We start from the raw sequence: 15,983 nt of genomic DNA on the forward strand, positions 1-15,983 counted from the left end.
TCCACTAATTCATTCCGGGGCAAAACAAAGCCGTCCTCACCTCTTAGCCTTAATGCCTTTAAAAGCTCATTTTAAGGACGGTGGGATAACAAGAGTCCAACCTCATCAGCTGCATGCCAAGTTTTACAAACCACCAATTCTGCTTTATTCTGCCCTCTGGCACTACGCCTCTGTGCTATGCTAATGAGCGGCATTAGGAGACGACTGCTAGAGAAAAAGAGAAGAGGGCTAAGATCACGTTCGGACAGACAGACAGACGGGCTAACAAAGCACCACAGGCGTAATCTCCTATTGTGACTCTCTATCTCAGGGTCTGTGGCTACCTGCAAGGCCAAATCATCTCACTCAATTATTGCTGAAAAAAAAGGGGAAAAAATGCTCCGGAACGTCGGCGATAACGCGGTCAAGGTCAGACTGCGGCACAGACTGCAGCCCAATCAAAGCGCTTTCATATTTGAAAGTGCAGTCGTCATGAAAGAAACTTCTTGGTCATTTTTTGACCAAAGCTTTCACTTTGTGCGTTTGTGTGTGTGTGTGTGTGTGTGTGAGGGAGAGAAAGAATAGATTTCATGATGGAGAATGAATGACTTTTTTGAATGAGCGTGTACGTGTGTGTGCGTTTGTGTGTGTGTGTGTGGACTGACTCGGATTGTGCAAAATTTCTGGTCTTGTGTGAAGGCCCTGTGCATCTCCACACCCTCAGGCTTTAATTACTGTGTGAGGATAATGAGTCAAATCCAATCAGTCCCTCTCTCTTGCTCTTAATTTGTATGGAGTTCCTATTATGAAGCCAAGCGCTCAGCCTCTCACAGCAGCTGCCCTGGAGTGACACCAGACCCCTCTCTTGTCTCTCTCTCGCCCTCGCCGTGTGTGTGTGTAGATATAATCCCTCTCACACGCACAACCGACACGTCTATGCAAACCAGCTTGTATAATTATCGAATTGGCTCGTATGAGTAGACATGATGGGTAACCGCTTCTTGAGATGACAGGCGTTTACTGAGCTTCATACCATACACGACATAAGTGAGCCGATTAGATGCACCTATACATACATATGGAGCCGCCTATTATGAGTCTGACAGGCGCTAAATGGCCATGTGTGTGTATGTGTGTGTATACGAGACCCTGAAAGCTTAATGGGTCCCTGTAGTGTGAAGGACAATCGTAGCCTTTGGCCCGGTCCTGCTTTGTCCTCTGCTCATCTTGTCTCGTCTCAGCCGAGCTCAGAGTCCAGCCAGGTCCCTCCGGCCATCTGGCAAGCTCACACACACTCACACAGACACAGAGACACACACAGAGACACACAGACACAGACACAAACACCAACACTCCCTCCTAGTCCCAGAAGTTATGTTGAGCACACTTGTTGTTGAATTCATCTTTTTAGAAACAAGGTGCAGCTTGCTGTATTAACAGTGAAACACACCTTTACACACCTGGAAAGTGTCAAAGATGGAGTGTGTCGGTGTGAGATGACAAGAATAGAGACAGTTCAGTTGTGCCAGGGATGTTTTCGCAATTATGGTTGCCTCCTTCGCTGACGTGTAAGTATGTCATCGGTAAATTGCTAAATATACAACAGCTGAGACAAAGGAAAGAGTGGAATACCTGAGACAGACAGTGGATTTAAGTTCACACATCACTTTCTAATTAAAGCCCTGCTGATGAGATCTAGAGTGCAGACTGACATTATTGTACAGGCGGCAGATGTTTGCCTCAGACTTTTTACTTTAAAGCACATCTGTCTCGGGAAGCCTTGGCTGACTTTCACAGAAATAAAACTTCAGCTCAAAACTTCCTCATTAATCAGTTGAGTAAAACGCACAACGACAGGAAACGTCGTCAGCCATTACATCATCAAGACCCACAACGAAACGTGGCCAGGTGACGTCATCAGGAAATAACAGGCGAAACGCTGACGACACTTTCTCCTCTGTGTCCGTCATCTCGCTCTCACTCGACTGCAGTCACACACACTTCCACTGGTGTGTGTGTCTGTATCGTACAGTGTGTTTAACCTTTGACCTGCCCCATCCAGTGCAGACTAATGTTCCCGTGTTGCTCCACAGTGTGAGCGGACCGAGTTTGGACGCTCCCCTCAGGTTTGCTCTCTTTCTTGGCTCGCTGCGTGGGTCTAATTGCCGGCCAGCTGCACGCCGCTGTGCACTTACACCGCAGGGTAGTTAAGAGAACAAGGCCACACACCGGCACTTTGCATTGTGTTCCCCGCTGTGACACATGACTGCGTGCTCCACTGTGAACGTACACACACACACACAAATCTGCCCGGCATTTTCGAGCACTAATTTGCCTGTGTGTGCTCGCGTTTGAGTGTGGAGTTGTTTGTCCGGCAGCCTCGCCTGCTGTTTGCGTCTCTTTGTGCTTTAATTAGTATGCGTTTCTGCATCAAGGCCTTTGTGTTTTGGCAGTGGCGCTGCGTGCTGGCGAGGCATAAAGGATCTGAAGTCAGTTTGTGCTTCTCATTCAGCATTCATGCTGCTTGTTACACAACTCAACCCGAGTACCCGCCCGCCTCACAAACTCGCTTTCAGAAACATGAGCAAGTGCGACGGCAGTGAATCATGTAGCTGCACGTCTGCATTGACTGACGCTGACATTGACCCAGAGGGGGGGGCGCCGCTCCTGGATGGACAGCGGCTGAAATCCAAGCAGCAGCGAACCCGCGGCTGTGAAAGGGGAAACAGCTCCACTCCTCTGCGGGTTTGAGCTCTGACAGTCGTGGAGGAAAAGCTCTGACTCAGTGTCCTCGTCTGCCACCGAGGATGTCTGGCAGCGGGAAGTGATGCAGTGAAAACTCACAAAGAACTCTGTTTCATGAAGAACTTTTTAGATTCCGGTCTGCCTCGCCGAGGAGCTGGTGCTGCTCTGGTGAGATTTGACAGCGTGCCCGTCAGCTTAATGTATGCTGTGTCCTCCCCCGCCCCTCCCTCCCGCTGTATCGACACTGCCGAGAAAACTCCTGCTAAGTGCTCTACTCCTCCAGGACAGCGGACAGCTCCACACCGGCCGGTCCAGCAGTGTGTGGCCCAGCAGCTCTTTGCAGTGTTTTGCATGTTGTTTTCTCCAAACAAAGCTCAGTCCAGCACCACGGACAGCGGCGCTGGCGGGCTCCATTTCTGAACGCTGGCTGTCCTTCAGCACCACAGAGGCTTCAGCTGCCAGATCAGTCACTCATCCTCCCTCAGCCTGCGTTCTCTTCTGCTGCCTCCACCTGGGCTGCTGCTGCGGAGCCGGCAGCCATTTTGTGTTTTTGTGTGTTTGTGTGTGTGTGTGTGTGTGTGTGTGTGTGCGCGAACGAATGCAGAGGCAGTTGGAAAGTTGTTCGGTTATGGAGAGAGCTGAGAGTGTCTCTCACAGCTCCTCTCTCATGCCTCTCAGCCCGGCACACCGATTAACCCTGAGCACCTCTGTCCCCTCCCCCAGTCTCAGGTGACCCTCTCCACGCAGAGTCCCACAGTGGGCCGCAGAGCGTCCACATGCCTCTCAGACGACTGATTAACAGCAGTGGGTGTGCAAATGGTCTGCATGCCACAGGTGAAGGGGCAAGCAGACTATTTCTTTCTCTCTTTTGCTCACTCTGTTCTCACCTTTTCTGTCTCAGAGTAAATCCTTTTGGGGTTGGGGGGGGGGGGGGGGGGGGGGGGTTGCTTGGACAGACTTCTAGCTGGTCTGTGTTGGATAAGCTGCAGCTTGACTGTATTTAGGAGTTTATTAACATTCAAAACTCACAGATTGTATGACAAGTGGGGAGATGTTAGAGAAGACGGCGTGTTTGCAGTGTGGATGTGGGATGGATGAACAGTATTGAAGAAGCACTGAGTCTTAATGGCGAGTTTATGTTTTCATAAGTACAACACGAAGCAGCCGTATCCTCCCAGTCAAACACAACACATCATATTTACAATGTGGTGGAATAATAAAGTGCCTTCTGGAAGTATTTAGATTCATTGCATTATCAATAACTTCTCCTCCTCCTCCTCCTCCTCCTCCTCCTCCTCCTCCTCCTCCTCCTCCTCCTCTTCCTCTTCCTCTTCCTCTCCAGCGCTGAGTCGCTCCATGATGCCCTTCGGCCTGATGCGGCGGGAGCTGGCGTGCGAAGGATACCCCATCGAGCTGCGCTGCCCGGGGAGCGACGTGATCATGATTGAGACAGCCAACTACGGCCGCACTGACGACAAGATCTGCGACGCCGACCCCTTCCAGATGGAGAACGTGCAGTGCTACCTTCCCGACGCCTTCAAGATAATGTCGCAGAGGTGTGTATCGACCGGTCTGGGTCGCCCTCTTGTGTTTTTGCACAGCGGCGGAGTCTTATTGGCCGGTGAAACAAAACGCTATTATATAACATTATTCATCTAGAATTCCCCCGTTTTTCCCCCCGAGGTGTTGATGTGGAACAGTAAAGTCAGCACCTTTGTTCTGTGCGAACACCGCAGCAGTGAGGGCGTGCGGATGTGTGTGTGTTTCTAGGGTTTCCTACGAAGGCTCGCCGTGTTTGCGCTCTGAGCTCGGATCAATGGAAGCACCTCTCGCTGCTATCCATCACACAGGTAATGGAGGAACGAAGGGGGGCGTGAAGAAGAGGAAAAATATGAAGAAGACGGAGCGTAGGGTAGAAGGAGAAAACCGATGGGGAGTAAAGGAGAGGAAAGAGGAACGATAGTGAGATGGTTTAGATATTAAGGGAGGGAGAGAGAGAGAGGGAGGGAGGGAGGGAGAGAGGGAGAGAGGGAGGGAGGGAGAGAGATGGGGGTGAGGGGGAGAGACACTGGGGGAGAAACACTTAAAGCCGGATCGAGGAGATTATGCGTGAGGACGTGTGTGTGTGTGTGTTATTTCCTCTGCCCGCCCACGAGTGTGTGTGTGTGTGTGTGTTACGTGAGGAGGCATGCGTCGCCGTGGTTTAGGTGTAGGTATTATGTGCATATAAATGTCTCCCCTGCGCCGAGTGTGTGTGTGTGTAATGTTTGCCTGGGCCCACTCGTCCTTCCCTGTTCTCTCACCTCTAATTGCTCCCACTCACAGTCCCCCAGGAGAGACCAGCCTCTAACGTCACTCGCCCTCTCCCTGCCTCCCTCTCTCTCTCTCTCTCTCTCTCTCTCCCTCTCTCTCCTCTCCTTAATTCCCCCCTCCACCCCCCTCTGCCCCTCCTTTCTCTCTCCTTCCTCCCCTTGGGTGCAGCTGTCACATGATCTAGTCTAGTGTGAAATTACTCCCTTCCCAACCGTTCTTTTCGTCTTTTAGAGCCCGGAGATGTTTTTATTCTTCTGCTTTTTTTGTGTCACACTTTCTCCTCTTTGTCTTTCCACCACTGGCACTGTACATTTTAATCCCTCACTTTCTCTCTCTCTTTCTCCTTCGCTGTCCTTCCCCCTCTCCCTCTCTCTCCCTCTCGCAGATGTAACAACCGCACCCAGTGTGTGGTGGTTGCAGGGTCCGACGTGTTCCCTGACCCCTGCCCCGGCACCTACAAGTACCTGGAGATCCAGTATGAGTGTGTCCCCTACAGTGAGTACAGAGATGCCCTCCTCACCCCTCCCTCCCTCCCTCCCTCCCTCTCTCTCATTGGCCCAACCCATTCAAGCACCCCCGCCCCCCCTTCCCTCCCATCCCTTCCTCCCCCCACCCCTGAACCTGAACCTCCCCGTCAACCACGCACCCCCAAAAATAAACCTTCAACAAGTGACATTCACACACAGCCACTGAACAAATAAGACAGACAAGTCATCCTCTCCACCTCTGCCTCTGTGTTCCTCTTTATCTCTGTCTCTCACACACGCACACACACACACACACACACACACACACACACACACATACACACAGCACTAAACCCTTTTTCTTCATAGACAGAGTGATGCACCAGTAGCTGAGAGAGATTTTCACATGGGGGAGGCGGGGGGGAGAGAAGGCGCTTTGCGAGGTCCGATAAGCACTTTGCACTCCCAGCGTGCCACACACACACGCACACGGCGGTTCAGCCTCCTTATTGGCGATCACGGCTGCGTAACACACGCTGCCACGCTCACACACACTGATTGACCCGGGGGCCACGCCACCGCCTTTATCTGCTGCCCAACACCTTTGCTGTCCCTCTGATTTCCAATAAAATTCGAAAATTGGACACAGTGAGACTGATAGTGTGTCTGTGTGTGTGTGTGTGTGTGTGTGTGTGTGTGTGTGTGCGTGCGTGCGTGCGTGCCATTTCACAATAGGAACGGTAACACAAATAGCAAAAGGGCTTATTTTAGACCACATGACCCGGAGTGCCACACATTTTAATATCCCCATGGTAACAGCTGACTTTCCCACAGTGCTGCTCAGAGATCTGTGGCAGGTGTGACACACGCATGCACCTGCACACACACACACACACACACACACAGACACACGCGTGCACACACACACGTACACACAAAGACACAGAACGGTGGTCTAGCTCACACTCACAATAGGGACACACATACACACACACTTGCTCTCTTTCTGTCTTTGAGACTTCCACCCTTGAGCACAGACGCACACACACACACACACACACACACACACACACACACACACACACACACACACACACACACACACACACACACACACACAGAGACACACACACACACGTGCAGGTTCAAAGGAGCAGACACAGCAGCGAGGATTACGCCGTGTTGTGTGTCGCCGCCTCACTCATGTGAAAATCTCCGCTCAGCCCTCCTCCCCCCCTCCCCCACCCAGCATTGATCCCCCTTACTGTGCAGCAGTACCTGGGCCGGAGGGGAGGGGGCACAGCCTCGCTCCCCTCCTCCGGGGGGTGGTGGGAGGGTTGGGGGGGGTCAGCTGGGCGGGTGGAGCAGGTTGTAGTGGAGATACGGGGTGAACCTCTCTGCTTTTTCCTCAGGGGGCCGAGGCGAGCGGCGGAGACGATGACGTCCTCCACAAAGCATCTAACCTCCTTTGCTCTCTCTTCTTCTTTTTCTTTTTCTTCCTTTTGTCTCAACTCTTCTTCCCTTTCTCTCTGAGGTCACTCGCTCATCCTCCCCTCTCACTCAGTCAATATCTTTCTTTTATTTATCTCCCTTTCTCCTTCACTTCCCCATCTACGCTCTCCAGGTCTTTAATCTTCGTCCATTGTTCTCTCCTCCCTTGTTTCTCCTTTATTTGTTCTGTTCGTCAGCACCTTTACCCATCCTGCCCCCCCCTCTCTTTCTCTCTCTCTTTTGCTGTCTCTTTGAGTTTTCCCTCTTTTTCAGGTTCCAAGCGACGTTCGTGATGTGTGACTCGCGAAGCGCCGTTGGAGAGGCTCAGAGAATGTTGTGCTCCCCTGCGCCCCCTTTTGGCGTTCCTCTGCTCAGCGCTTTCGTGCCCTTAGTTTACCTTTGAAGGGGATTTTGTCGAGTCAAACTGCAGTGGCCGTTGTCGTGGGCGATTATTCTCTGGGTGTGATTTGTGGGTTTTTTTCCCATCTGTCCCCTCTGCCCGCTGTCGGTCGCCGTGGTCACCGTGACCCTCCGGTGTACCTGGGCGGAGTCCTGCACTGTACGCTCCGTAGATTTTCAAGGTAACGTTGTTCGGCTGTCCCCCCGCCTGCGGCTAATGCGTTCTCACCCCGTCTTCCCCCTCCTCTAAACTGCATGGGGGCGCTGGTTCTATTTTCTGAAAAGCAATCAAAGGGACGATTAAATAGCAGTTGACTTGCATTTCTCCAGCCTCTATTTTGGGGGAGAAACGTTGTTGATTGCTTGTGAAGGATGGCGCAGCTTAGAAAATTGGAAGCTGATCCTGCCGTGATGAAAAGTCCCGCCTGTCTAAGGTGACAAAGAAGAGCCAATTACCCCTGTCCTCTGCACACACACACACACACACACACACACACACACACACACACACACACACACACACACACACACACTCGCACACCGCCATCTTTACCAACGGAGCGCCGCGTGACACATTCAGACTGGGAGCTCGGCGCTGTTCATCCCAAAACCTAGTCACCGTTGCACCACGCGCCACTCAACTCGGCCACTTTTAATTACCAGGAGAGGGGGCGCGTCGCTCGCTTCAGTTCTGCCTCAGCAGAGATTTGTCAAGATTAATTGAATTTGCTGCTGCTAATCGCTCTGGTAATGCCCCGTCGTTCACGTCAGGCCCGGATCGCTGTGTTTTTTTTTCCTCCTTTTCCTCGGCACCTGGGTCGTAAACGTGGAACAATAGAAAGATGATATGTAAACGCGGGTCGGCGGTTGAGGCGGCGTGACCGGCTGTGTTGGCAGGAACGTGTTTGTTGCCTCTGACAGGGTTCTTAATGTGCGTGTCACACAGGTGCCATGTTAGCAGTCACCCGAAACGGTGAAGTGACAGCCGTTACCCAGCTGACACACACACACACCTGCGCCGGGGCGCAACTCAGACTCAGGTCCCCGGATCTGTGTGTGTGTGTATATGTGTGCTGCCAGCAAATCAATTCATATCTCATCGGGCCCCAAAAAACTAAGCTTTGTGTTTTTTTGTTTTTTTTCAGCTGTAAAGGAGCAAAGACAAAATGGCTGGACCGGACTCTCATTTCGCACTGTCACAGCTCGCTGTAGACTGCTGGATTCCATTAAGACATCACAGATCCACACACACACACACACAAAGAGAGAGAGAGAGAGCTGCAGAATGTATTTACTGCAGTGGAAACAATACACTGCAGTCTTAACACAGACATGCACCGAGTCAAAGTAAATCTAGCCCCTGGTGGAGAACTCTACCTGCCCCCCCTCCCCACTCCTCTTCCTCCTCCTCCTCCTCTTTTCCAGGACATAGCTCTACATCATTATTGATCCCTAATGCTCTCCATTGGGGTTATCCACGCTTGCCATGCCAGAGCCATTAGACCTGGTCTGGTCTGGTCTGGAGCTCGCTGCTATTTCATCAGCAGTGATTTATCTTGTTAATATGCACAGCTGAACTAGTTTTAAAAGGCTGACTGTCTCAGCCTGAACGATACAGACATCTTTAGGTAGCTCCACATTCTCCCCCTCCCCCCCCTCTTCGTCGTCGTCCTCCTCCTCCTCCTCAATGTCCCCTTTACATCCACATTTTGCGACTCTGCCACTGTTTCACCTGATAAAATCGATTCAGCGCCGCCTATTCATTACCAGACGAGGCTTTTTTTGGACACAAAAGCCCCTGGAAACGATAGTTGACTTGTCGGGAAGAGTTTGTCAGTAGGGAGGAATAATGGCATTGTAATATGACAAGTTTTCAGGGGAGGAAGAGGAAACACTTTGATGTTGCAGAAAATGGGATTCTATTAATATGTATAGGGATCCATTAGATGTGGAGTGCTCATAAATGTTTGGCGAATGAGGAACACGCTCGTGGAACGTTATGCGGCTTTTACAGTGACACAAAAAAAATGTAAACCCGACGGGAAAAAAAGCTGGAGAGACGAGATACGTGTGTGTGTGCGCAGAGAGAGAGAGAGAGAGAGAGAGACGGAGGAGGCTAAGGTGTCCTGCGGTACTCCAACAATGAGCATGTGTGTGTGTGTGTGTGTGTTCCTGGCTGTACTCATTAGTGTGGGAGTAATTGATAGGGTTGTAGAGAGCGCTGAGCAGAGTGATTAAGGGGAGACGGGCCACTGGCTTATTTCTCAGAAGGGCCCTGAAAGAGAAACGCTGAATGAATCAAACAAACAACCAAGGTGGCCTTAAACTAACCTCCGCTTCACTGTGAGCTGAGTCTGATGAGTGTCCGTCTCTCTCTCTCTCTCTCTCTCTCTGTCTCTCTCTCTCCCTCTCTCTGTCTGTCAGTGTGTGTGTGTGTGTGTGTGTGCAGACACGTGTGATGATCGCTATCTGTGCTTCGTGTCTATTTTTCAGGGCAGCCAGGATCGGGAGAGGGAGCACACACAGAGTCAACAGAAGTCTTCCACTCACCTCCTCCCTCCTCTTCCTCCTCTGCAGCATCAAAGGATCTCTCTCTCTCTCCCTCTCTCACGCTCTCTCATGCTCTTTCCCTTTTCTTTCTTTCTCTCTCTCTCTCTCTCTCTCTCTCTCTCTCTCTATCTGGGCATCACTCTCATCCCTTTCTCCCTGTTTAGGAACGCAGACCCGCTCGTTCTTTTCAAAGTGTTTAATTCAGAGCGCCCTCCTGTGCTTCTCTCCACTTTTATGTGGAGATGGAAAGCATCCCCCCCCCTCTCCCCACACAGCACCTCATCTCGATCCGCTGCCTCGACTCTTTGGAGAGACTTTTCCGGCCCTGATGATTCCTGGTTTACACGCGCACCGCCATGCTGTTTTAGCGAGGATGAAAGCTCCGCTCGCTCGCTCGCTTGCTCTCTGGACAGCCTCTCTCTCCCCTAACCTTGGTGCGCTAATGATTGCACTCACAGTTGGTGGGGGAGGATGGCTGAGTGTGTGCGTATGTGTGTGTTGTGCCCTTTCGCTCGTACGCGTTGCTCAGCCGTGTTTGCCCCTCTGGGCTGAAAATGGCCACCAATCCGCGGGACTTGGCGGAGGTTGTTTGTCCAGTTTGATCTTGGCGTGACATGATTAACGATCCATGCTGCTGCTGATCCTGACGCTCCGCTGCTCTGCAGTTCACCTCTCAGGTCACACGTGCGGCCGCTCAGTCTCCTATTCATCTCCTTCCATCTCCGTGTCTCTTTGTGTAGTTTTCTTCCCCTCATGGGTGATCCTGTGTGCGAGGCTCTGAGGTGTCGTGACAATTTCACAGGCTCCCAGGGGAACGTCAGGCCTCCCGTGACACACACATGACAATCACGCTCACGGCAGGGAGCAGCAGGCAACGTGCATTTCCACACGTCCGCTTCCCCGCGAGACGCGACGAGACGCTTTCGCGCATGCAACGTCCTCCTCGGGGGTGCGGGGGGAAAGGCAGGTGTTGTAACGTGGGGGGGCGGAGCTGAGATCCTCACCCGCTCTTCCACCAGAATCGCAGCCATTCTGGTGACACCAAACAGCCCCCAACCGCCAAGGAGGCTGTTTGGTGGCCGTGACTTGCTCACACCAGCCTTTTAGATGTGTGTGTGTGTGTGAACCGTAGACATTGCTCTGGTCGCTTCTCATCTTCGCCCTCTTACCCCCCACACCCCCCCTCAGCCGTGTCTCTTGGTTTATCTCTGTGTTTCTGAGGCGTTCCACTCTGTCAAGCCCTCCCTCTCCCCTGTTGTTTGTTCTCCTCCGCTTTGATGAGCCGGCCTCGGCTAGGCGAGCAGGCGGCTCCCCATTGATTGGCCGGTCGATGGGTTGAGTGTTTCTGCTGGCTTCTATAGCTGCATCCTGACTCTGTAAATTGAGCAAAGCCAAAAGCGTCGCTTTCTTCAGATTAAGGGACCGCTCTAATGTCAACATTGACTGTTCTTGGAGAATGGGGGATACAAAGATCCCTCCTCCGGCAGCGCCGCACAGATAGAGACATCCTCCTCACCACCACCTTTGCATTCCCTCCTCGCTATCGACCACCCCCCTCTCTCTCACCCCCCCACCTCACCCCACCATCTCTCCCTCTACCTTTCCCACCTCTTTGTTTACTTCCACAGCTGAAGAGGACTGCAGGAGACAGATGTTCTCTCTCTCTCTCTCTATCTCTCCCCAACAGGTTCCCGGAGCTGGAATTTGGGGCAAGGGGGGAGGAGGGAGGGGAGAGGGATGTGGCAATAAGAGGGGGGTGCAGGAGGGGTCGAGAGTGTGTGGTTGGGGGGTGGATTGTGTTGTTGGGGGATTATTGATAAAGCTGAAATGAAATGGAAATGGATTTAAACCCAGGTCAGGCCATTTTCCCTCCTCATTTTCCATCTGAGCCATCCTTTCTCTGAGTATCCAACCATAACAGACAGATAACTTGCTTTAAAAAGAGAAAGAGAGAGAAAGGACAGCGTTTTATTTAATCTCTATTTTCTCTTTTTTCCTGCACCTGTTTTCCTTTCATTCTTTTTTGCTTTCCCTCTCTCTACCTTGCTGTCTCTTTCTCTGTTATCTCTCTATCTTCCTCTTTCTCCTTTTTCCGATGCTTGAATAGAAGTGGATCAAAAAGGTAAAGACCACAATGAACATAACAACCACAGCTCGCCCCTTCCTTCCTTCCCTCCTTCCTCCTTCCTACCTCCCGGTCCTCCTCCCTCGTCTCCTTCCCTCTTCCTCATATCCCTTCCTAACCCAGCACCTTGTGTGGTGGTCATGTTTGATGTTGAATCCCTCCCCTCTCTCTCTCTCTCTCTCTCTCTCTCGCTCTCTCTCGGTTCTTCTTCTCTGTCTGTCCCTCTATATAACCAAAACTCTAAAATCCCTCTAGATTTCCTCCTTGGTTCTGATGACACCAGCCTGACCTGCATTCACGCACGCACGCACGCGCACACACACACACGCACACACACACACACACACACAGACACACACACACACACACACACACACGCACAATCATCACGCTAGGTATGCTAAGTATCTATGAGAGATAAACGAGAGATTAACTTCATTCCTTTCCTGTCTCCTTACAGACAACATACATTCATATCACTTCATGGATGGTCAATCTTCTCCTCTTCCTTTTTCTTCATCCCTCCTTCCAAACACATGTCCCATCATTCCTCTGCCGCACTTAATTTGTCCAAATCTCTAACTCGTCCCTACAGATCTAAGAGATTCTGCCACTCTCTCCCTCACATTATTCACCAGCTCATCTTCTTCGTTCTGTATCTCTTCTTCCTCCTCCTTCTTTTTTTGTTGTTGTTGTTTTAGTTTTAGTTTTCAGGACCAAAGTTTGTTCTTGTTTGCAATCGCAAAGCAGAAACTCGGTGTTTAGAAATAACAAATTAACCGTCGAAAGTTGTTCTCAGATCATTTTTACAGTAATCCATTTCCAGGTTCTCCAACTCTCCGTCTGTCATCCTCTCTGTCCTCCTTCCTCACTCACCCAACTCCTACGCTCTCATTCTTTCTCTCTCCTTCCCTCTCCTCCTGTTTCTCATTCTTCCTGTCTCTCTCTATGGTTGGTTTATCTCTCAGATCACATCTGGCCATCACAAGCAGTCGCAGGCTCTTTTGAGTGTCTCTCACAGGCCTCTTCCTCCTCCTCCTCCTCCTCCTCCTCTCCTCTTCCTCTCTGCCCCTCTCTCTCTCTCTACAATTTGTCACTGTCACCTCTATTTTCTTTATTGCACATGCGCTGTGACCTTGTGCCCCCCCCCCCCCCCCCCTCCTCTTCCCTTTCATACCAGTCAGTCCTTCCCGAGTCCTTATGTGGTCAATGAGGCTCTGGGGGAGGGGGGAGGAGAGGAGAGGAGGAGGTTTATCCCCACCAGGGTGCTCCAGTTCCCTCTAATGGTCTCTTTGATGCAGTGGACCTCCATACAAGCTCTCGTAAGAGCCCCAATCAGCATGGCCGCGGACCTCAATCACAAAGAGCCACATAGATCTGACACCATGTCCAGGGTCATGGCGAAGGGAGGGGCCTCTGAGGCTCCTGATTCCCTGTTAGCCTCAACTCCACCTCTCAGGTCCCAAACCAACTCACCTCTCTCTGAGACGCCAGCTAAACATCTGGATCGGCATCAGCCATCTCCCCCTGACTGGCCCCATGGCTGAGGGATTAACTCCTATAGCGACTGTCATTAGCTGGTTTATGGGCCTCCGTGTCTGTCGTGTGTCCATGGCTTCTCATTAACATGGATCATTGTCTCACACTGCAAGCTGGCGTTTTAGTTTGCCCAGCTTGCGGTTTGCATATGAAGATACAAAGCGAAACTCTCCTCCTCCTGCTTCTGCCTCGCCCGACCGTTTTCTTAATTTTTTTATTTCTTCTCTTCCTCCCACTAACACTACGATGACCACCTCCTTCCTCTGTCTGCACTCCTGCCCCCTCCACCTTGTTCCACCCCTTCACTGCTGCTAAATATTCTTCCTCTTTTTGTTTTGTTTTTTGGCTGAATTAACATCCAGACTGTGTACCTCGCCCGTGTCTGTCAAATTAATACCGGATGATCGATCTGCTGAATGACAGATTTGGGATGCCACGTGCAGGAGATCCTGTTCAATAAATGTCCAACACTATGTCAGCCTACCTACTGTCAAGCTATTTTTAGACCTTGTTGGTTGCAGCCGTCTCTCTCTCTCCCTCCCCCCTTCCATCTCTCCCTCTGTCCCTTTTCTCACCCTTTTTGCTGACAGCCTAGCAGACTACGCTACCCACATCATTATTTCCTTTATCACTGCTGACAGGACTGAATAAGTGTCCACAATATTTTTCTCACCTCCAGCTTGTTTGCTCCTGAGGGAAAAATAGCAAAGCGAGAAAACGGTGTAAGATTAAGGGAGGGGACGGACAAAGAAGGAAGCATTCCTTTGCGTTTACAGCGACGGTGCACGCAGCTCTTTACCATACCTTTAATTTGAAATAGTGATAGATAGCTGTATCGTGACGGGAAAACACAAAGAAAGACACTATGGAGAGAAAACAGAGGAGAAGGGGGGAGAATGGTCGCTATAGAGACGACGAGCCAGGCAGAGTTGCCTCATTAGGAATGACCCACCACACACAAACTGAGTCACGTGACCGAGGCAGCGCAGACATCCTATTCAGCTGGCGTTGAAAGATAGGAGAGTGCGGGGACAGACTGTGTATTAAGAAGTTAAAGCCAAAGAACAGCGTGGCGCAGGCAGATGATCATGAATATAAATCACACAGGCTGATTTGAAGGCCCGGTTTGACAGACAGGTCCTGTGGGGAGACAGATTTAGAGTGGGAGAGAGCGACGGGCAGAGCGAGGCTGCTGTTAGCCCGATGCAACCCAGACCCACCTTCACGTAAACACACGCCAGGGTCTCACTAAGGCTCTCAATCAGGCTCAGCTTAGCGTGGCTAGACAGGCGGTCCAGTGTGGAAATGCATAAATCTATGCAACACATAGCGTTTATTGTGATTTGGCGCTATATAAATAGAGTTGAATTGAATTGAAAAACATTGAAACTCTCTTTGTGGCTGCGTCTGATACCATGTAGTTTTGGTGATGACTTCCACCATAATCAGCATGAACTTTTACCTCTGCATGATTTATGTCATGTTAGTTCTAGCGACAGTAGCTTGTGAGGTAGCTAGCGGTTAGCCATAGTAGCAGCTTAACTTGTCAGACACGAGGCAGGAATCGTCCCACACGTTAAAGATCTTAAAAGATGTGGATATCATGAAATATTGAGTGTTTCCGCAGCTGAATACATGCATGAGGAAGAGGTGAGTGGAGTGGAGTCGACATGCTTGAGTAGCTAACATGTACAAGGGATCATAAACAGACCATTTATGAACTCAGCTCATGTAAAGCCAGCTAGCTGTTTAGCTAGTAGATGAATAAGGTGTTTTCTTAATCCAGGTTTGTTTTTGCATTCATCACAAAAGAGGTGAAAAGGCTTTGTTTTTATTCACGAGTGCCACTTGTGTAGCATTGAGACGCTGGGTTAACGACTTGTAAATAGGATCTCATCAGCTGTTCTATTGTTAGTGGAACGCAGCAGTAGACAAACTGCAGTGTGTAAACGTAGCCATTGTTACCTCCGCCACTCCCGCCTCAGTCAGTCAGTCAGCAGTGGCCCGGCTGTTGTGGAGTCTATCTGCAGCCAGTTGGCTCTGTCGTCGTGTCCCAGCCAACTCTCCTGTCACTCAGTGTCAGCTTCACTCCGATGCCGATAAGACTTTTCTTTCAGCCAGCTTGTCTCCAGCTGGTCCCGGCTTTTGGTCTCAGTGAAGGGTGTCTCTTGGGTGAATGTTTGGGTTGATAAACGCACCGACGTGACACCTGCCTCTTCCCCTGTCTGGACAGTGTGTGTACATGTGCGTGTATGTATCAGATGCAAAAGTGTGTGTGTGTGTCTACGTGTATGTGGGTGTTTTTGTCAAATCAGTATTGTGTTTTTACTGACATGCTTTGCCGTCTGAAAGGAAGCGGAAACACAATGGGAGCC

General features: G+C 50.8%; 1 protein-coding gene across 1 annotated transcript in view; it reads left to right on the plus strand.

The window, feature by feature from the left end:
• adgrl1a (adhesion G protein-coupled receptor L1a) overlaps positions 1-15,983 on the plus strand; it is a 43,810-nt gene that overhangs the window by 183 nt on the left and 27,644 nt on the right. Inside the window, exons 2-6 of the mRNA XM_076144361.1 lie at positions 311-408; positions 3,403-3,480; positions 3,967-4,280; positions 5,423-5,532; positions 12,052-12,066. Coding sequence (XP_076000476.1) covers positions 311-408; positions 3,403-3,480; positions 3,967-4,280; positions 5,423-5,532; positions 12,052-12,066 — 615 coding nt within the window. The remainder of the gene's footprint in view (positions 1-310; positions 409-3,402; positions 3,481-3,966; positions 4,281-5,422; positions 5,533-12,051; positions 12,067-15,983) is intronic.

This window comes from Genypterus blacodes, unplaced genomic scaffold, assembly GCF_046128005.1.
Source record: "Genypterus blacodes isolate CSIRO-AG114 ecotype Tasmania unplaced genomic scaffold, CSIRO-AGI_Gbla_v1 ptg000028l_1, whole genome shotgun sequence".
Taxonomy (NCBI): Eukaryota; Metazoa; Chordata; class Actinopteri; order Ophidiiformes; family Ophidiidae; genus Genypterus; species Genypterus blacodes.